Consider the following 23,386-nt stretch of genomic DNA (forward strand, 5'->3'; position numbering starts at 1 on the left):
GAGCCCATAGACATCCACAAGGTAATTGCGCCACCCATCTTGAAATATAAGTTCTAAGGTCTCAAGTATAGTTATTACAACGGCTGCCCCACCCTTTAAACTGAAACACATTACTGCTTCACGGCAGAAATAGGCAGGGTGGCGGTACCCACCCGCGCGAACTCACAAGAGGTCCTACCGCCATTCTCCAATATCTCCATAGTGGCAATAAAATTAATAAAATTGCTACTTTATTACGATTAAATGTATTGTTGGGGATGCTATTCGAAAACCATGCGATAATTATGCTTAATTGACAACGAAATTGAAATAAAATAATAATATATATTCGTATTTTTAAAATGATAACATAATAACAACATTGTACCAGATTAGATCGACACCGACGAAACATTATTACATAAAAGTCGAATCAATTTAATTAAATTCGTAAAAAAGAATTAGTGTAATGTCGGCATAGTGCATCGTGTTAAGAAAATTTGCGGAAATCAAATCCAATCAATATAGATGAGTAAGGCTTTACTCAAAGTTTCATGCCGTGTACATTATATTATACTTTTTATTGATAAATCTGAATTTGTAATCTGCGAAGTAAAGTCACGCGTAGAAAGCACATGTAAAAGCCTACTGGAATAAAAACATTTATATAATATTTTAATTGTTTCTGATTAAATTTTCAATTTCAGTGATATTCCTTAAGCCAACATTATATGCGATTTCTATGGCTTCTAGTAACAAGTTTAACACTAAGTGTTACGGTTGTAGGTCTGTAGGTGTTAGTAAAGTTGTTAGTGTTAACTTTAGTTAAGTTGAGTACTAAGTTAAGTTTGTTAAGCATTCAAATAAATAGAAATTGCTGCGAGCTGCTATTGGCTACGTAACATATACGTAATATGAACGTTAATCTTACGTTATTTGAATATTTTAACAAATCGTCAAACAATATACGTCAAATATAAAGCGTCAAATACAAATTAAAGAGCGGACGGGTAGCGTGGTATGGACACGTGAAGCGTAGAGAGAAGATGCATGTGACTAGGAGATGTATGGAAATGGTAGGGTGAATTAGAGGGGGAAGAAGTCGACCGAAGAAGACATGGATGGAGTGTGTGAATGACGATATGAGACCGAGAGGAGTGAGTGTTGAGCTGACGTCTGATTTAGAATGGAAGAGAAAAAATAGCCGTGCTGACCCCACCTAGCAGGATAAGGAAAAGAAGAAGAAGATAAAGAGTTTGTGGAAACTGAAATTTTAATACTTTTTTTTAATTGACACACACAGGTACGGTCGTGAAGATGAGGAGGTTATGGGTCTGAAGTTCTGCAACGAGGCTATCATGAGTCTCGCACAGGTCTGGCCGGTTCATTGTTCTCATGAAAGAGAGCCGAACACTCCATTACAGGTTCGTTTTACATGTCTATATATTAATACGTGAAGCACTTGTACAAACACAACACACAAACTTTGTATCCCTTTTTACGAAGATTGTGCGGACGGATTAGTATGAAATGTCCCATACTTATCTATACTAATATTATAAAGAGGAAAGATTTGTTTGTTTGTTTGTTTCGAATAGGCTCCGAAACTACTGGACCGATTTGAAAAATTCTTTTTCCATTAGAAGCCGACATTGTCCCTGATGAACATAGGCTACTTTTTTTTTATTTTTTTAATTTTTTTTTTTTGGTTTCATGTGTGTTTTAATGTTTCCGAAGCGAAGCGAGGGCGGGTCGCTAGTACAGAATATAGAGAAGAAGTGCAGAATGCTAATATTTTTAAAATTATGCATTAATAATACATTAAATCAATAAAAAGAGCATTAAACACACTATTATGTATTTGACACACAAACATAGACTCTTTGTTTATTGTCAAACTTTTGTTATTGCTTAAAGTCTGTGGTCCAATTGAGAATAGGTTAATATTGTTTTTCTTTATGAATATTAGTGTAGTCTTTGTTAAATCTGTGACTAGAGAAGTATAGTAGTATTTGATAATAGAACCATCATAATGTCTAAACTTATAATTTCAATTAATTGTAGTCGAATTTCAATATTGCGGGACCACTAGTTACTATAAATACACTTCAAGTTTTCTATAACTTTTAATCGACAATATTATTGCGATTAATGAAGCCCCCTTATAAGGAACGAAGACGATTTTTTGTTTACATTCGCTTTGGACATTAAATTTTTTTGTAAAGGTTTACTTTTCACGAAATGTTATTTCGTGTTCGTGGTTTCAATGTCGAACGACGAAATAAGCCTTGGAGTTATACGCGAAGGTTACAATGTGATTTATTTCCATTTATAATATAGATTCTGCTGTACCTTATTACCAATATCAACCTCAACCAGTTCTTGAAAATAGTCATGTTACGTTCTACTGGGACCGATCTATTATCAAGGATAGGTATATTGTTGCTAATACGCCTGATATCGTGATAATAGATCGGTCTGCGTGTTAAGCAGTTTTGGTTGATATCACAATTCCTCATAACGAGAACCTCGTCAAGAAAGAAAAGGACAAATTAATAAAATATTTAGACCTGGCCCACCACCATGTGGCATGTTGATTCAACCGTCATTCTGCCAATAGTTGTATCAGTACGCGGTTTGATAGCGAAAAGTTTCGATCAACACCTTAAGAAAGTTTCGTTATTTAGTTGGGTTAGGGGCCTGATACAGAAGGCTGTTATTCTCGATACTATGCGTATTGTGAGGAGGTTACTCACTCTGGAATCCTAACTTGGTGGCTTGTGTCGTAGACAAAACCATAGGCGGCCATCTATTTTTATAAAGCGTTTTTTAAAAATGATATTATTAATATCTTTTAAAAAAAAATACATTTACAAAATTAAAATTGTTCTCGTATTTGGTGCTTCTGTACTTTCTTTAAGTCCGTTTGCCAGTTGACAAAGGCCTCCTCTAACCTACTCCATTCTGATCTCTCTTTGGCTACTCTACTCCATATTATATCAGCAACCTGCCTGATATCATCATTCCATCTTTTTTGTTGTCTGCCTCTTTTCTTTTTGTCTTCCCTTGGGTACCAACGTGCAGTTATTTTGCTCCATTTTTTCTTTCCTCTAACTATGTGTCCCGCAAACTTTCATTTTAGCCTTTTTATTTTTAGGGTTACGTCCTGTATCTCGGGCTTTTTCCTAATATTAATGTTCCTTATTTTATTCTCCCACTTTACCCCTATCATGTTTCTCTCCATTTCTCGTAGCATATTTTCATTTATTTACACCAAAATTGACTCTTCCAGACATATTTTGGAAGCAGAAAATGATTTTGTATAATGTTATTCCAGCATATTCTTGCGTATTCACAAAGGCCTTAACGATAATAGTGATGTGACACACATTCACAGTGATATTACGATACAACTACAAGAAATAAAAGAATTAATTAATATAATACATTTATTTATGATATTTAAAATAGTTCAATTTCTATAAGGTTATTGTGTGAGAAACACTACACGTTACACGTACCAATTAATTTTCAATAATAATTATTTGCTGAAATTAATTAGTCTACTAATTTTAATGAGACAGACGAACTTGAATTTCAAGCTGTGAAATTTTCATATTTTAACATTATGTAAATGTTTTCAGATTATTTATTGCATTAGTGTTTTAGTGTTTGGTAATTACCTGCCCCCATAGTCTTGAATTAATTCAGTCAATGCCCACATTTATGAAAATCTAATTTAGTTTAGTTACGACATTTAAGTCTAATAAGATCAATCTGTATTTCATCAATTGTATTAGGGTAAAATGCCTGATCAGTGTAACTTTTGTATATTGCATTGATCTAAAAGTTGTTTATTTGCTTCTTTGCGTAAGATAGTAGTGTTGTCTTTGTAAGATTTGATTGATATTAATATCCTTTTTCAATTGGTAAATACAGTGCCGTTAAATTTCTCTCATGAAATGATTCTTGTTCACCTGATGATTGTTTGGAAAAAATCGCTTTTAGCGATAAGACCGCCGTTAAACTTTTTCCATTAAAAAATTTAATTTTATATTGGTGTACTTTTGGGTCTCGGAATATTGAAGATTTCGCAAAATAAACAAGATTAACCGATACTTATAAATGAGGCATTAACAGACCTTTATGACTGTCGGTACTTGAACCATAGTACCATGGTTCACTTGCGGACTAAATAATAATAATAATACTGGTTGGTTCGAAGTAAGTATCAGTTGAATGGAATATTTGAAATGTATTCAACTGATAATTATTTTTAATAAATGTATTATTTTTGTTTGATTGGTTTTGTTAATTTTAAGTATGTTTCAAAGATACTATGTAAACATATTGACTTGTTGTCGTCTGAAATAAAATAAAATAAATCATTCATTCATTCATTCATTCAATAAAAATAAATGAATATGCAATTTCGAAAAGGGCACATGTCGCATATTTTGTCAAAAACGTTTTTTCATATACATGTAGTTTTGAAGTTTACCTACACCTATTTTATAATAATTCCAGTAATTTTCAATTGCTAATTAACACTAAAGTATACATCAAAAGCTAATATTTTAAATTTTACACTGCTTTAGAAAATAATTAGTATTTTTCATTTCCTGAACATTTTACACTTTCAGAGATGTGCCCTTGTCGAAATTGCATATTCAAATATGGTTGATATAATTAACAGGATGCATTAATAAAACGCCTCGGAGCCAACGCGTTTCCTTTCCACTTGGAGCTGACTCCACTGGCGCCGCCAAGCGTCCAACTTGTACCCGCCAAGCAGTACCACGGCGCGCCCATCGGAACCTCATACGACGTTCGAGCATATGTTGGTAAGAGCTTTACTGGTCGTAGGACCTCTTGTGAGTCCGCATGGGTAGGTACCACCACCCTGCCTATTTCTGCCGTGAAGCAGTAATGCGTTTCGGTTTGAAGGGCAGGGACAGCCGTTGTAACTATACTGAGACCTTAGAGCTCATATATCGGGGGAATGGCGAATTTACGTTGTAGATGTCTATGGGCTCCGGTAACCACTTAACATCAGGTGGGCTTTGAGCTCGTCCACACATCTCACAATAAAAATCACTACATAGTATAAAACAAAGTCGCTTTCTCTGTCCCTATATCTGTCTGTCCCTATGTATGCTTAAACCTTTAAAACTACGCAACGGATTTTGATGCGGTTTTTTATAATAGATAGAGTGATTGAAAATATTTTTTTATATTTATAATAACATCCATTAAATAGTGCAGAAATCAATAATAAATTATAGTTTCCGAAGCGAAGCAAGGGCGGGTCGCTAATAAAAAAATAAAAAAAGTCAAGCTACATTTACTCTACTTTAATGACATCCTCAACATGAATTTCGTCGAACAACTTGAGTTTTTCGTAACTATCGTATTTCGTAGAAATTACGAATATTTTTTAGTTATACTCTCTGCCCGTGTCCCGGCTCCCGATGATAGGGGAGGGTCAACGACTCGATTCGTTGACGCTTACGAATGAAAGGGAATTTTATTACGAGTCTACGCCGCTGGGCAAATGGGCTTGTACTGTTTATGGTACATTAAACTCAACAGGATAAAGTTCTGTCAACATTATTTTGCAGTGTAACAAATTATTCGATTTAGACGAATACACGTCTTGTGGAGAGTCCCATTCCATCTCATCCCACTCCATCCAATCCCATCCCATCCAATCAAAATCAAAACTAGAATTTAAAAAAGATTTTTATCTGATTTAGGTTAGAACAATACAATTAAGAACGGTTGACAAACAAGGTTAAATCAACGTACCGTCATCGCCAACCATCATTGGGTATTGGTGGAACGTATTATCGTAGGTCCGCACGGGTAGCTATCATGGCTTACGTAAAGCAGTCATGCGTTTTGGATTGAATATCAGAACAGTGATTATGCAATCGAATTAAAACCTTAATATCATATCACAAGGTAGGATATCCAAGGGCTAAGTACTTTACATCTGATAGCCTGTGAGTCCCTTCATCCATCTTGAAAATAAAATCGTGCACCCCGTGCTCCCTCGAAGTCATAGCTTTCACTTTTTTTTTTTTTTTTTTTTTTATTGCTTTGATGGATGGACGAGCTCACAGCCCACCTGATGTTAAGTGGTTACTGGAGCCCATAGACATCTACAACGTAAATGCGCCACCCACCTCGAGATATAAGTTCTGCGGTCTCAGTATAGTTACAACGGCTGCCCCACCCTTCGAACCGAAACCCATTACTGCTTCACGGCGGAAATAGGCGGGGTGGTGGTACCTACCCGTGCGGACTCCCAAGAGGTCCTACCACCAGTGATTACGCAAATTATAATTTTGCGGGTTTGATTTTTATTACACGATGTTATTCCTTCACCGTGGAAGTCAATCGTGAACATTTGTTGAGTACGTATTTCATTAGAAAAATTGGTACCCGCCTGCGGGATTCGAACACCGGTGCATCGCTACATGAGTGCACTGGACGTTTTATCCTTTAGGCCACGACGACTTCAACTTATTTGTTAACGACTTATTTGTGTTTTAAATTGTATGTTATAAGAAAAATAAAACAAAAGATCGCCATAATATTTCTAGTGCTTTCTTGTCTCTGTTTTGTTTGTTTACGTTTAGTTTAGTTTATTTTAGGTCCTTCAAGCACCGGTCACCGTTCTCGTCGAACTCGTCGATTAGGACGAAGAGTTCGACGAGCGGACTAATCCATAGACACAGCCCGCTGAGTTTCTCACCGGATCTTCTCAGTGGATCGCCATTCCGATCCTGTGGTAGATTCTGCGAAGCGCTGCTCTTGCTAGGGCTAGTGTTTGCAAATTCTCTCAGGTTGAGCCCGTGAACTCATCTACCCGTCCGGGCCTAGCTGGCATAGCCTCTTAGGCTACCAGCGAACAGGTAGTACTTTACTTTACTGCTGGTAAGTCCTCTTGTGAATCCGCACGGGTAGGTACCACCACCTTGCCTATTTCTGCCGTGAAGCAGTAATGCATTTCGGTTGGAAGGGTGGGGCAGCCGTTGTAACTATACTTGAGAACTTAGAACTTATATCTCAAGATGGGTGGCGCATTTGCGTTGTAGATGTCTATGGGCTCGAGTAATCACTTAACATCAGGTGAGTTGTGAGCTCGTCCACCCATCTAAGCAATAAAAATGTTCAGCAGCGGACGGCTTAAGGTTTTTAGTTAATGTTACAAGTGTTTATTTTCTCTTAATAGCAGAGCGGCCTGATGAGAAAGTGTCGCGGCGGAACACGGTCCGTATGGGGATCAGAGTTTTGCAAGGTCCTGGGAAGTCAGTGATACCGGCCGTGCTACCCCCTAATTCTCCGCATCACACCCTCTCCGCGCTGGCTCATCACAACGTGCTCAGGTAAGCGTCAATGCTCAAGGCTTAGGCTTAGGCTTAAAGTCTAAACTCTTACCGACTTTCTCTCGTGACACGTCTTCCAATAACAATCAACTATCTTGAACAGAGATAGTAACCAATGGCATTAAAACTATGGATTCTTGATACGGAGTCACAAAACAAAGTTTGTATTGTAGCATATTTAGTAGTACGACTAGTATAGTACTAGTCGTAGTAGAGGAAGATTCCTTTAATTTTCTCCGCTAGACGCAATACAATTGGTAGAGTTCGTTTAACTTATCTGTTTACGTGCCCTGTTAATTTTGTTCACGAAGTAATCGAGCCGAATGAAATTATCAAAGTTTTATTTACGAATTCGAGTTTCAGAAACGTTTTCCAAAGATTGTAAATCGTACAAAAATATTTATTAATATCCTGAGAGAATAAGGGTATCAAATAAATTTAAAGTCGTAGGTGGTAGCATTCCCGATAAATTAATACAAAGACATAAAATTATGAGGCTGAAAAATTAAATATTTAGGGCGCTTTTCTTCAGTTTTCATGAATTAAATATAACTTAAATTACTTGAACGGTTTTCGAAGCTCGCGTTTATTATTTTAATTTTATTATTTGCAACATATAAGAGAATTTGCACAGTAAATGAATGTCGAGTAATAACGGTCGTCCGTGATCACGAAAAATATAATGCATACGAAACTTTACAAATAATAGGTATTTATCTATGAAGTTGCCATTTTACATTACTGGCCAGCTGTAATGTAATTTACGTGTGTGACTGGCAATCGATTCTGTAATCAAATGAATATTATTTTTAATATATAGAAATCTTTGTGTTTTGTTTTCACTACATTTGTATCTTTCATGGACATGGACACGAATGAATGAATACGAGTTCCGTCGTGACATCACTACGCAGCTCGCTGAGTTTCTCGCCGGATCTTTTCAGCGGGTCGCGATTCCGATCCGGTAGTATATTCATTCGCGAAGCAGCTGCTCTTGAGTTGTTAGGTCTCCTTCGGGGGCGCTCGGGTGGCTGTTAGCAAATCCCACCTCTTCTGACTGAGCCTTTGCTCACCCACCTGTCCTGGTGAAACTGGAAAGGCCCCAGGGCCACCAGGGCCTCCTTCAATCATAAAAAAAAACATCACTACCTCCCAGACGGCTCACAACATTAATGACGTGTACGGACTGAGCACTACAAACATAATACAATGACAATACATTATCCGCGATAATAAACCTTAAAAGTAGTTTTAATAACGCTTAAAAATCAATCGTAAATCAAGCAGGTATAATCGATTCTAAATCGATTCTATCACGTGTCGGTTAATTTTACATACGAATAGCGATAGTTACTTATTGTCTTTCCAATGATATTTTTTAATTATATTTGTGGCAAGCAAAACCCTGAATATAGTATAACAAATGTTAACAAAAATCATCATCATTCTCCTGCCCTTCTCCCAGTCACCTGGGGTCGGCGCAACATGTTTTCTCCTTCCATACTCTTCTATCATATACCATTTCTTCGTTCACTCCCCTCTCATACATATCGTCTTTCACGCAATCCATCAATTTCTTCTTAGGTCTACCTCTTCCTCTATATCCCGCCACATTCATAGTTAGCATTCTCTTATCAACCACATTTTCATTTCGTCTCATCACATGTCCATACCATCCCAAACGCGCACTTCTCAGCTTCTCTGTCACAGGTGCCACTTCCAGACTTCCTTTAACATATTCATTCCGTATTCTATCTCTTTCTATATTCTCTTTGCTCCACACATCCATCGCAACATTCGCATCTCTGCTGAATGCAATCGCCTTTCATCTTTCATCCTTTCAATGTTACCAAAAATAATATTTACAATTCAAACGAATTCAACATTCCAGATCTACTACCTTCTAATCTGTCTGTTATTCATTTGACTTTAATGTAATTTTTCAGTCCAAAACCTCGTTTAGAATTCGTTTCCTTGTATCTGTTTTACATAAATGTCTACGGGTAGTTCCGATTGACGTAATCCGACATCGCTCGCTTGGGCGGAAATAATTCATATCATGCTACTTCATTGGCCACCAACTGCGATTAGTACAATTTGTACGAAAACAGCGTATAAAACGCACGAAGCATATTTTCAATTGTTTTCCGATACAAAAGGATTTCTAGTTAGATAAACTGAGTCTGAATCTTCGAACCTATCACGCATCAAATAAGGTTCTTAATACGCTTTTGTTAGCTTGGTATGTATGCACATATAATTGTTACGACAACATACGAACATGTGAAGTCGTCGTGGCCTAAAGGATAAGTCGTCCGGTCCATTCGTATGTAGCGATGCATCAGTGTTCGAATCCCGCCGACAGGTACCAATTTTTTCACTGAAATACGCACTTATTTAACAAATGCTCACGATTGACTACCGCGGTGAAGGAATAACATCGTGAAGTAAAAATCAAACCCGCAAAATTATAATTTGCGTAATTACTGGTGGTAGGACGTCTTATAAGTCCGCACGGGTACGTACCAACATCTAACCAAAAACCAACGGTTCAAAGGGTGGGGCAGCCGTTGTAACTATACTGAGACCTTAGAACTTATATTTTTTTTTTTTAGGATTGAAACATTACTGGTGGCCCGGAGGCCTTTCCAGCTTCACCAGGACAGGTGGGCCAGCAAAGGCTCAGCCAGGAGGGGTGGGATTTGCTAACAACTGCCTGAGCGCCTCCGAAGGAGACCTAACAACTCTAGAGCAATTGCTTCGCGAATGAATCTACTACCGGATCGGAATCGCGACCCACTGAGAAGATCCGGCGAGAAACTCAGCGGGCAGATGCATGGGTTAGGTTGCACGTCGACCTCTTTGTCGAGTTCGACGAGTACGGTTACCGGGGTTCCTCAGCCTGCTTCTAGTGTTAGAGCTGAAGGTATCTAATGCAAGAGTTATTGGATCTGATGGATCCGTAAGGACGTGTCTAGGGCGACGACGGTGACTTGCTCCTGCGTGATCAGGATTCGGGGAGTAATCAGCGGCGGCAACGATAAGGCGATTATCATGACGAGCACTTATAAGATATAACTTATAATATAAGATATAACTTATAATATAAGTTATATCTTATAAGTTATAATATCTTATATTATAAGTTATAACTTATAATATAAGATATAACTTATACGTGAAGTTATAACTTATAATATAAGTTATAACTTATAACTTATATTATAACTTATAACTTACTTATAACTTATGACTTAACTTATCTCAAGGTGAGTGGCGCACTTACGTTTACGTTAGGCTTCATAGTAACCACTTAACACCAGATGAGCTGTGAGCTCGTCCACCAATCTAAGCAAAAAAAAAACACTTTATCTATTCATTGTATAGTGTCGTATAATAAAATGGGTTACTTTTCCTAATGAAGACAGTGTATCATTGTACCTTGCAATAAGTGGCTACATCTCTATCGGTTTTGTAAATTAGCCCGGTAAAGAACAAAGTGGTCAGTACTTGTATATTTTTGAAAAATCCATCAAATATTTCAAGGTGAGCTGTATCATTTACGGCCCCTACAACCACTTAGCACCAGACCGTCAACTTGTTCACCGATCAAAGAATTCACAACCCTAATATCGAAGCGCACCGGCGAGTTTTGAGTGATATCTCAGGAACTGTTTTTAGGTTACGTCAAACTGACTAATGTGACACAATTTTTTTTTTTTTTTTTCTGTAAATCGCGTTTTAAGTTTCATTCGCTTATGACTTGAACCACGATTCTTGTAGCGGATATATTTGGGTCAATTTTTACCCCATAGGTAGTCGATTGAAAGCATCAACGCAAATAAACCTCGAGACAAAACCACGAGTACTCCGGCGCCATAGTAAAATATTCTTACATTCGTCAACACAATACAATGAGATGTTTGTCATAGCAATTATGCTCTAATGACATTCAGATGATATTACAGCTTTTAGGGTAGATATCAAATCTCTTATGATAAGTGTACCCTTTTATCTTGACAGCTTTAAGACATGGGTCTTATTATGTAGTGTATGAGGGCGGTCCTTATTTTGGGCGTCACGATAAGCACATTCAAATCTTCGTCATACCAAAAAGCTTTTCAAGGATAATTTATTTATTATATTTTCTTCATACAATTGCGTGATTGTCATTCCACATTTTTAAAATTTATATGTCGGAGGAGAAACGCTGAAGGAATGTTTTTAAAAAGTGTGACGGTCATTAAGTTCTCGACGATGACTCATGTTTGGGCTTCCGAAACAAAACTTCACGAGAACTTTGTGCGTGGCGTATATTTCACGAGAAGCGTAACAACGCTCCAGAGAGATCCGTACTGTACGACGGCTCGGACACGAATGAATCCGCGCTTTTTTTTTTTTTTTTTTTTTTTTTTTTCCTACCTAAGCTGAGAGCCTTGAGAGGCTATATCAGCGTAACCCTAACTTTAGTAGGTGAGCTCACGGGGCTCAAACCTGACGATGTTGCTAACACGAACCCTAGCAAGAGTCGTGCTTCGCAGAATCTACCACCGGATCGGAAACGCGACCCACTGAGAAGATCCGGCGAGAAACTCAGTGGGCTGTGTCTGAGAGTTAATTTACTCGTCGAGCCCTTCGTCGCAAGCGACGGGTTCGACGAGAACGGTGACCGGTGCTTGAATTACCTAAAAGCACCGTTAGTGGATCGGGCGGAGGAGTCCGCGCTAGACAGCACGGCCGTATTTATAGAGCTCTGTACACGTCACTTTGACGTTTGTGTATCGTTGATATTCCGAACTATTGACCCGGATGCGACATATATATTATATTTATTCAAATAATTGCGTGATGGTAATTCCACTTTTTTTACAATTTACGCAAAAAATTTCAGGTTCATTTATTTATTTTGATTGTGATTTTTTTATTGCCAATGTGGGTAAACGAGTTCACGGCCTACCCGGTGTTAAGTGGCCATCGAAGGTCATAGACATCAACAATGTAAATGCCGCCATCTACCTTGACATATGAGTTCCAAGTCTCAGTTTTTTCAGTACAACGGCTGCCCCACCCTTCAACGCGTTACTGCTTCACGACGAAATAAGCAGGGTGGTGGTACCTATTCGTAAACTCTTCTATCATACTAAAACACTGCGTAACCAAAATTTACCTGTCTTAGCACAATTTACTATCTGTCTGTTCCAAATACTGGATAATATACATATTAAAATCATCATCTAAATGATTGTCTTCATCTAATTGGCCACTTAATGGGTAGGAAACCTGATGTACTTGTATCAAGGGATACGGATATGGCAAGGTCCTCAGTACGTACTTACTTGTTTTACAAAGTCTTGAAAAATCACGAAGAAGGAATGACAAAAATGAAACTACCAGATGTTTTTTTCTTAATTGAGTAGTTACGATTTCTGCTGCAAACTTTGTATATTTTCCGATTTCGAGGTTAAAAAATAGCCAGGGTTCTACATGCGGTATCCTTAGGCTAAGGTCACTACTTAATAGTAAATTTGTTCACAGTTATTTATTATCTATACTAATATTATAAAGAGGAAAGATTTGTTTGTTTGTTTGTTTCGAATAGGCTCCGAAACTACTGGACCGATTTGAAAAATTCTTTTGCCATTAGAAGCCGACATTGTACCTGATGAACATAGGCTACTTTTTTTTTTATTTTTTTTTTTGGTTTCATGTGTGTTTTAATGTTTCCGAAGCGAAGCGAGGGCGGGTCGCTAGTTCATAATAAACTCCTGACCTTGTCGAAGGCCTTCGCGACATGAAGGCTTACAGCGAAAGCCTCGCCCTTGCTCTCTAAAGCTTCAGCCTACCTGTGAGTAAGGTAACATCACAACAGAAGTTGCAAGTTCCCAATAAATAATTGTGAACAAATTACGCATGATCATCCCTATGCCCTAAATTACAATTCCCTGTGTTTAAGGGTACCAGACACTAACCTACATATGAGGCCGTCAGCGCAAAAGTAGCCTAAGCTCACAGTTATTATGGAGCAATTATGCTTAAGTTTTCATGAATTTGAATTTGAGTAGACAAAAAAAAAAACAATACGCGCAAAAATAATGTTTAAAAAGCCATCTGTTTTTTGTGGGTGAAACTATGGATAGGCCGGTTTTACATCAAAATTTCAAATATATATGTACATATCGCACCTTTAGAATTATAGAGACCCATTTCGAAATTTTCGGATTTCGAATTTAAACGAACTTTTTTTGTCAACGACTCTTAAAAATCAAATGACCAAAAGTAGCTTAGAAAGGGACAAACTTATCCATTGGTCTCTTTCACTCCGTCCCCTTCCTCTACGTCTTTTCGGTTTGAAAACTTTATTCGATGTTTTCCAGAAACACATTTTTGGGTCGGGTCTCTATAATTCTAAAGGGGCGATATGCAAATAATGAACACACAGACAAAGATCCACCAAACACGTTCATCAAACGGATGTGTGTCTAATTTGGGAATCGAACCCATGACCCTAATAGGGAACAGTCACGAACCCTAATTACTGCACCACCGAGTCAGTCATGTATTGTATGTGATTCCAAATAACTTCTTAGAATTTTTTATTTTAAAAATCACGTAACAATTTCATACAATCAACACAACATCCCTTTTCAGCTACAGAGTTCTGGAAGCGTTCGGACATAAAACTCGTATTTGAATTACAAATATCAGCTCTGTCAGTAAATTCCCTATTTTATTTTGTTGTTGAATACCGGAATACTTTGCTTTCCCTTTCAGTACCGAACCGTGTATATATTTTTAGGCTAACTTGTTTGCTCAATCGCATGTGCGTTTGGTAAATGGTATCTAAACTGTGATATTCAGCTACCTTTGCTTCGAAGATTGTTATTATCGATTTTGTTTGGTTATTTGATGATCGGGCTGTGATATGTCGTTATTTTATTTCAAACTAACTGACCCGGTAGACTTCGTAGTGCCTCAATCGGTAAATAAAAGACCTAATCTTTTGTATAAAATAAATTTAAAACAAACAAAAGGAATCCGTCCGACGGGGGAGACATCAAAGGAAAAACAAAATTGTTATTTTTATTTAATTTCGAGCATTTTCATATTTATCTACCTTATAAACCTTCTCTTCCACAAATAATTCAAGACCAAAATTAGTCAAATCGGTCCAGCCGTTCTCGAGTTTTAGCCAGATTAACGAACAGCAATTCATTTTTATATATATATAGATTAAGACTTCGTGTTTCAAATACGGGTATCGACAATTCGCGTAACAACTTACGATTGGATGCGGCGTGAGCTTAGCATCTTAGCTAATTAGCCGCTTGAATCTAATAGGAGATGATGGTTGCTGAAAATGTGCAACAGTACGAATTGTTGAGTGGCGAAGATTATTTTTTTCATGTTAAAAGAAAAAAATGTACCTTTAATTAAAAGTGCGACGCCAAAGCTCTCTATAATTTTTGATGATAGTAACTTGTTTTTATGGAGGTAGAGAGAGAGAAAGTATAATTTATTGGACACCAAAACACAGTTAACATTGAGAAACAGCCAACAGTATAATTGTACAAAGCGGTCTCAAATCTAAGAGCGATCTCTTCCATAGAATTGTTTTTATTTAAATAAATTCTGAAAAAGATACAGCAAATATGAACTAAGTTGATAGAACAATGTATGTATATTTTTTTTCAATTTAATTTCCAAAATTTTATTAATCTAATAAAAATCAAACAAAATTAAGGCCACTTCAGGTGCGGCATTAAAATTTTGCACATTTTATCATATTGAATATAGCGCCAAATAAGTTTTTTTTTTGTATTGTGGGTAGAAAAAAAATTGCGAATTCAGTTCATTCAGAGTACACAGAACAAAAAGAACAACACTTCACCATTAAATTTTAATTGAAAATTCACTGAGAGCTGGATTGTAAATTACAGCTTAATGCAAAATGTCCAAAGAAACTTAGAGAAATATATTATGATAAATGTTCAAAACATGATCAGCAATAATACAGAGGGTTAATGCTCTTTAGGCAGATTGCTTCAAACAAAAGATACGTCTTGTATTTCAATATTAATATTTCATACAATGTTTTATGGTTATTATTTTAATTTTGTTGGCAAATACTGCTTGAGACCATTCAATACAAAGCATATAAGTATATTAAAAAGAAACGCCATTACCGCGTAAACTTCTTATTGGTCGGGCGCCCTGGTTTGGTAAGAGTGGTCGTTATTGCGCTGATGATGACCAGACCCAGAGGCATTCTTTAGGTCCTGAATATTTTCGAAGATTATCCTTTTGGCAATGTGTCTGACGGCTCGAAGCGTCTCGAGTATATTGGACCGTGGCGTCTGATTATGTGACTGAATTTCAATTTGAGTTAACTTTTACGCCGTCGAGAGCGTTAAGAAACTCGCACTAAGCACACAGGTGAGGCTCGTGATATGTAGAATAGAAACAGAAATAAATCGAAGAAGAATCTGTTGTCTAACTAAACAGTATTTTTAATAGTGTTTAGTGTCTTAATTAATTGTCTGGAATTCCACGGTGTTCTTTTTTTTTTTTTTTTTTTTTATTGCTTAGATGTGTGGACGAGCTCACAGCCCACCTGGTGTTAAGTGGTTACTGGAGCCCATATACATCTACAACGTAAATGCGCCACACACCTTGAGATATAGTTCTAAGGTCTCAGTATAGTCACAACGGCTGCCCCACCCTTCAAACCGAAACGCATTACTGCTTCACGGCAGAAATAGGCGGGGCGGTGGTACCTACCCGTGCGGACTCACAAGAGGTCCTACCACCAGTAATTACGCAAATTATTATTTAGCGGGTTTGATTTTTACTGCACGATGTTATTCCTTCACCGTGGAAGTCAATCGTGAACATTTGTTGAGTACGTATTTCATTAGAAAAATTGGTACCCGCCAGCGAGATTCGAACACCGGTGCATCGCTCGATACGAATGCACCGGACGTCTTATCCTTTAGGCCACGACGACTTCAAGTCCCAGAGGGTTATGACATCTCCTTGAAACAAGATTTGAAATGAGCTCTCAACAGTAATCAGTAAATTATGCCCCTACCTGTGTATCGACAGACTGAACCTGGTCTAGCTATTAAAGCAGTAAATATTAATTAAATAACTACTATCCTTAGGAACATTATTGAAACGATTATCCATTTGCGCACCGGAATAAAAATGTTCTCTATCGCATAGGGTGAATTCCGCGAATCTCAAAGCGCAAAGTGAATACGCACGTTAATCTCCAGCTTTAATCCTTCAACATATTCCGACGTTTTCATTTCGTACTCCATTACAAGCTGCAGACGATTATGTATTTTCGGAAATGAAAATAAATTGTTATTTGTAGGAAAGAAAATTTCTTCTTCTTCTTCGTCGCTTTCTTCATTGCTGAAGGTCGTGTCCCTGAAACTTGACCGTGGCCTGTCTCGTCAGCTGTTTCTATCTCGTCCGGTCCTCAGCTTCTCGAAAGGCGGTTGCGACTGGCAACCCAGTTAAGGCGGTTATTTGATCATACTAACGGCTAAGAAATCGGCCGCGGACCCTCTGAGAAGATCCGGCGAGAAACTCCGTGGGCTATACTGTATATCTTTAACTTGTGGTAGGACCTCTTGTGAGTCCGCGCGGGTAGGTACTACTACCCGGCCTATTTCTGCCGTGAAGCAGTAATGCGTTTCGGTTCAAAGGGTGGGGGTAGCCGTTGTAACTATACTGAGACCTTAGAACTTATATCTTGAGGTGGGTGGCGCATATACGTCGTAGATGTCTATGGGCTATCTAAAAAAATAATTAGCATTCTGCACATTTTCTCTTTAATTATAGGAAATTTCATACTCCTCCATTCGCGCAATTTTCCTAAAAAGGGGTACAAAGGTTTTGCTTCACGCATCAATATATAGATGACATACATATATTGAAAGGCGAAAGGATATTTGGTTTAAGCGACATTTCGCTTGATACGCGACGTTTATAATCTTTGTCATTAAGGGTGCGCTTTATTTGGTATTAGCATCAACAGTTCGATGTTTTTAATTGAACTTCAATTAAGTTTAGCCCATTCAAATAGCCGAAGAAACTTTTTTGTTATGATTTTTTTTTTTAATTTTACTTTAAATGGCTCCCTTGTAAAACTGCATAAATGTCGCTAAGTTTAGCCCATTCAAATAGCCGAAGAAGTTTTTTTTGTTATGATATTTTTTTTTCCTTTTACTTTAAATGGCTCCCTTGTAAAATTGCATAAAAGTCGCTAAGTTTAGCCCATTCAAATAGCCGAAGAAGTTTTTTTTGTTATGATATTTTTTTTTCATTTTACTTTAAATGGCTCCCTTGTAAAATTGCATAAAAGTCGCTAAGTTTAGCCCATTCAAATAGCCGAAGAAGTTTTTTTTGTTATGATATTTTTTTTAATTTTACCATAAATGGCTCCCTTGTAAAATTGCATAAATGTCGCTATATTTAGCCCATTCAAATAGCAGACGAAGTTTTTTTGTTATGATATTTTTTCAAAGTTTACGTGGCTCCCCATTTATGCCTCCCCAGTAAAGTTGGAAAAATGTATCTTAAGCCAAATAGCCTTTTCCTCCTTGATACCTATTTCAATGACAGTTTCTTTTATATGTTAAATATTTTTTCAATGTCATTAATCGAGCGTGTGGAGATGAAAAGTGTACTTACTCCATCTACATAAAATTTCTCATCACGCACGGTAAACGATGGATGTATAATAATCTAAAGATCTGACTTTCGAATTTCATTTTGTTTAAATAGGATCGTGGGGTAAAGTGATTTATTTTCACGGCGTAACGTATCCTAAGCCAATAAACGCGGTAGGTCGATTTTCAATAAGCTTTTAGTACTGAATGTTAACGATTTTTTTTTCGATTCACTTGATTTTTTTGTAATTGCTTAGATGGGCGGACGACGTCACGGTCCACCCGGTGTTAAGTGGTTACCGGAGCTAATTGACATCAACAAAACGTATTGTTTAGTAGCTTAGGCGCTAGTACCTACCGGTGCGGGTCCCCAATCACCGGCAAAATCATCAGTATCCAAATTATTTTCATTCATTTTTACTCAAATGAGGCTTTGTAGTAAATTAATTGAGAAATTTTAAGTGGACCAGTAAAATTTTAAGCCCTAGGTATATTATCGAAACAAAATATTGTGGAACTATAAATTTAAATGAAGCTAAGTTTTGTTTTTGAAACCACCGCTAATGATTCTGTGCAATAAAGCTTACTATAAAGTCAATGATTATCTAGAAGATTGCACAAAGTGGGAATGAGTTGCTCGCTCCGGGCATTTCAATATTGTAATAATTGTTATGTTATAATACTCATGTAAAAAAATCTAATATTAAAAAATAATCTAATATTAAAAAAAAAAAAAAGACATGCCCGTTGAGTTTCTTGCCAATTCTTCTCAGGACGGAGGCTAGTTCTTGTGAATTGGCGGTAGTTCTTTTGACGTTCAACAAGTATGTACTTCCATTTATGTTGAATAATTTTTTTTGATTTGATTTGTAAAATACAGCTTAAGTTTATTGAGCGTAGTTGATTGAAACTCAGTGAACAATTATGAAGTTAAATTATTATTTAAAACGATTGTTCATCAGATATTTAGGTAATAAATAATACTGTATATTTTTCAGAAAATAAATTTTGATATTAAAACACTAAAATCATACCAACAGTTCAACATTCATTAGATACACAATACAAACAAACGAATAAGATAATTTATATACGGTTAACGATGTTGAGATGAACGTTTTTGGCTATAATTACCAATGCTGATTACGAAAAACACGCTATCGGTATATTCAACGAAGACATTTTATGCGGGATTGCGTTGAAATATATAGCTTTGTTTATTTTCAATTGAACTCTTGTGAGTCCGCGCGGGTAGATACCACCACCCGGCCTATTTCTGCCGTGAAGCAGTAATGCGTTTCGGTTCGAAGGGTGGGGGTAGCCGTTGTAACTATACTGAGACCTTAGAACTTATATCTCGAGGTGGGTGGCGCATTTACGTTGTAGATGTCTATGGGCTCCAGTAACCACTTAACACCAGGTGGGTTGTGAGCTCGTCCATTCATCAAAGCAATAAAAAAATAAATAAAAAAAATCCAAAGGTCGCTTCATAAATTTACTGCAAATATATTTTAGTATTTGCTTCAGTATTCACGAGTCGTAGATGTAATTAAAACTACTTTTACGTTTAACCACCGAGTATTTTATTTAAAAAAAATTATAGTTATATAAAACGCAAGATAAAACCGTAAAATTTGTTTTAATTACATAATATATTGAGAGGAAGATACAGTCCATTTTTATGTCCGCCATTATACTTTGCGCCTATGATAAAACATTTTTCTAAGTCCGAACTTAGACTTAAAAAAAGCTCTCAAGACATACATAATTCGATTCGATTAAATACCTAATAACGCGTTTTTTTTTTTTTTTTTGGTCAGGAGGAAATCGCCGGACTTCCGCCCTCCACTGGGGACGGCGGGCGGAGCATGTCGGAGTCGAACCGACTAAAACCTCCTGTCGCTCAACAACCAACGTCCAAACCTCACATGAGACAGAACTCATGAAAAGGCAAAGGGGGGAAAGTGAAGTGTTTAGTGCGGAGCACATCTCTCCCATCACCCTCCCCCTCGGGACGCCGGACTGGCGGTCGTCGGCGCCACGACCACCAGCCCTCTCGGTCGGCAGGCTATCCGGAGCCCGCCTAGATGGCGCCGGTTAGAGTGAGCTATCCTACGGAATACCCCGCTGGGTCAGAACCAGCGTGGGTCGAGGATAGCCGGCCTTCCATCACCCGGATGCTCTTGCGTAAAACGCGTGCAGAGCAGCTTGCACGACGTCTTCTTAGGTCCCCCTCGCCGGTCCCCAGACCGACATATGAGGGGGACCCGAAACACTTAGAGGGCCAGGGCTTGGGCGATATCCGCCTCCCTGGCCCCCGCTCGACGGCGGCGGGCTTGCGCGTCTCTAACGCGCCCCGCCGCCTCCTTCTGCGAGATGGTGCACTCGCAGAAGTCGAGCATCGCCTTCCACGACTCGTCGTCGCCGAGCATCGATGCCACAACACTCATGGCAACAGCATATACGAATTTCGGGCTTAATCAAAGCTTAATTTCGCAAATTAACCCTTAACTCTCGACTAACGACAGCTAGAGTCGATTTCAATATGTTCAAGATACAAAGGGATTGGTCGTTTTTGCAGATTGAAAAGCAAAACGAAGCTGGAATCAGATGAAAACTGCCGCCCTAAAAGAGACGAGATCGGTAAGTAGATTGATTTTTTTATTTAAACTTCAAAACAATTGAGGCCGTCAGCGCAAAAGTGGCCTAATCCACAATTTTTCATAATCATGCTTAAATATGTATATTTCAATTTATTTAAAATGTAATCAATTTTGATGCAAAACCGGCCTATCGATAGTTTCACCCATAGATAGCAGATGGCTTTGTAAACAGTATTTTTGCGCGTATTGTTTTTTAAAATTCAAATTCATAAAAACTTAAACCTCTTTGCTCCATCATAACTATGGTAAGCTTAGGCCACTTTTGCGCTGACCGCCTCAATTATGCTCGCGAATCAATAAGTGAAAACGCCGGTTGTGATATCAGTACTTTTTTTTTTATTGCTTAGATGGGTGGACGAGCTCACAGCCCACCTGGTGTTAAGTGGTTACTGGAGCCCATAGACATTTACAACGTAAATGCGCCACCAAACATGAGATATAAGTTCTAAGGTCTCGGTATAGTTTAATTAAACGGCTGCCCCACCTTTCAAGCCGGAACGCATTACTGCTTCACGGCAGAAATAGGCGGGGTGGTGGTACCTACCCATGCGGACTCACAAGAGGTCCTACCACCAGTGAAAAGCACCAAGTGATGCGAGTGTGATGGCTTTCGAATCACGAAAGCAAATACTTATTTTACTAATGAATTACGTACTCAAGTCATTATACTCACGTACTCATTATAATTTGCGTAATTACTGCCACAATTGAGATAGAGGCTTCAAGTCGATTCAAGGTGATTGACAAAAATCACGTTAACATATCTTTGGTCTCCGGGAACCGCTTAAAATCAGATGGGCCGATTAAGGAATGCTATAAAATAATCCTTTTTAATTTTTTATTAATTTATTAATGCAGCACTCTAGAATTGTTTTGCACTAATTTAAAAGGATAAGGAGTAATATATTGGGGAAAAAGTTTCTTTGCATTTTTTAAGAAAATTCACTACATTTTTTAATATAGTTTTCGCACGTTCTTGTCGTACGTGATCCACTTTTCATCACCACTTATCAGCTTCTTCAAAAATGGATCGGTTTCATTACGTCGTAATAAAGAATCACAAATGAGTACACGGTTCATTAGGTTCCTCTCAGTGAGCTCGTGAGGTACCCAAGTATCGAGCGTTTTTGTGTACCCAGTTTTTTTTCAAATGCGCCAAACTATTTTGTGGTCAATTCCCAGTTCTTCAGCTACGTCGTAACTACTGATTGATATGCCGATCTTGCTCCACTTTTTCAAAAATGGCATCCATTTTATCCGTAGTAGGGCGACCAGAGCGTCGCGCATTTTGACATAAAAATTTCCGCATTGTAGATGCTTTAACCAAATTTGTGCTACTCACAATCACTGCATTAGGTCCATAAACATTGCAATTTTTTTTCGCGGCTTGCGTTGCATTTTAACTTTTTTAAAGAGATTTTATTACAAGTTCATACATAATAATATACATATTATATGCGAAAAAACTTTTATCCCAACCTATAGTAAACTAAAGTTGTTTTAGGTCACGGGTATTTCTGACCAGTCGACTTAACTAACATATTAAATAATAGTTCACGAAATTAAATGTTAGTTTGTGTTGTATAGAGAGCTCGGAACACCAACCGCCTCGGGCTACCGTCGAAAAACCCTTCCTACTCTCTGATGGCAGGTAAGTTTAATACTACCAAACAACATTGATGACGTTACGTTAAATGTTTTTTTTTATTGCTTGGATGGATGGGCGAGCTCACAGCCCACCTGGTGTTAAATGGTTACTTGAGCCTATAGATATCAACAACGTAAATGCGCTACCCACCTTGAGATATAAGTTCTAAGATCTCAGTATAGTTACAACGGCTGCCCCACCCTTCAAACCGAAACGCATTACTGCTTCACGGCAGAAATGGGCTGGGTGGTGGTACCTACCCGGGCGGACTCACAAGAGGTCCTACCACCAGTAAATTGATTGAATGTTAATTTATTCTGTTTATTCAATGCTATGGAATTTATTTGATAAATCTTCACCTATTTCTAATATTCATCAGGTTTTTTCTTCTTCTGACTGTAGACCTTGTTTGGAAAATTAGAATTGAATATTTACTGGTCAATTCTTCAAACCCTTTTTATGGTTGGGGGCCGAATCTCTTACAAGATCCCCGCACCGTGGGGGCTCGCGGGGTACGCGGGACCGTCTAGATCAGGGGTGGCTAACCGGTAGATCGCGATCGACCGGTCGATCGTGCCTATTAGTTCAGTCGATCGTGGCAAGACAAAAATATAAATACATAGAACAGACTTCGCAACGTAATCACCAATTGCTTCACGGATCATCTTTATCCTGTATCGTTTGTTAATGACCATTACGTCACATTATTTATTCTCTCTACACAATAGTTCCCTTTTATTATATAATTTCAGAATTATTTTAATATTTTTAATAAAAGAAAATATGCTCATTATTTAGATACCGAACTACATTATTTTCATTACATTTCAAGAAAGGTCATTGGTGGATCGCAGTGTTTCGTCAGTAGATCTTGGTTCTAATCAAGTTAGCCACCCCTGGTCTAGATGGTAGCGGTCACCCCCTTAACGACTCCCCGGTACTCGCGTCGAAACGTCCGATACCCGCCGGAAACGGAACCTGTATATAACCTATATAAATCATTTCATAACACGTAAAATTTTG

The 23,386-nt window shown here is 37.8% G+C and overlaps 1 protein-coding gene across 2 annotated transcripts in view; it reads left to right on the forward strand.

Annotated features, from left to right (window-relative positions):
* LOC114242640 (phosrestin-2) overlaps positions 1 to 23,386 on the forward strand; it is an 85,179-nt gene that overhangs the window by 52,577 nt on the left and 9,216 nt on the right. The window contains exons 4-8 of one of the 2 annotated variants that reach the window (XM_028173886.2): positions 1,283 to 1,403; positions 4,676 to 4,823; positions 7,220 to 7,373; positions 20,634 to 20,695; positions 22,303 to 22,366. In XM_028173886.2, the coding sequence (XP_028029687.2) occupies positions 1,283 to 1,403; positions 4,676 to 4,823; positions 7,220 to 7,373; positions 20,634 to 20,695; positions 22,303 to 22,366 (549 nt within the window). The remainder of the gene's footprint in view (positions 1 to 1,282; positions 1,404 to 4,675; positions 4,824 to 7,219; positions 7,374 to 20,633; positions 20,696 to 22,302; positions 22,367 to 23,386) is intronic. The other variant, XM_028173887.2, reaches the window with a different exon arrangement.

The sequence above is a fragment of the Bombyx mandarina genome, chromosome 15 (genome assembly GCF_030267445.1).
Source record: "Bombyx mandarina strain Sakado chromosome 15, ASM3026744v2".
NCBI lineage: Eukaryota > Metazoa > Arthropoda > Insecta > Lepidoptera > Bombycidae > Bombyx > Bombyx mandarina.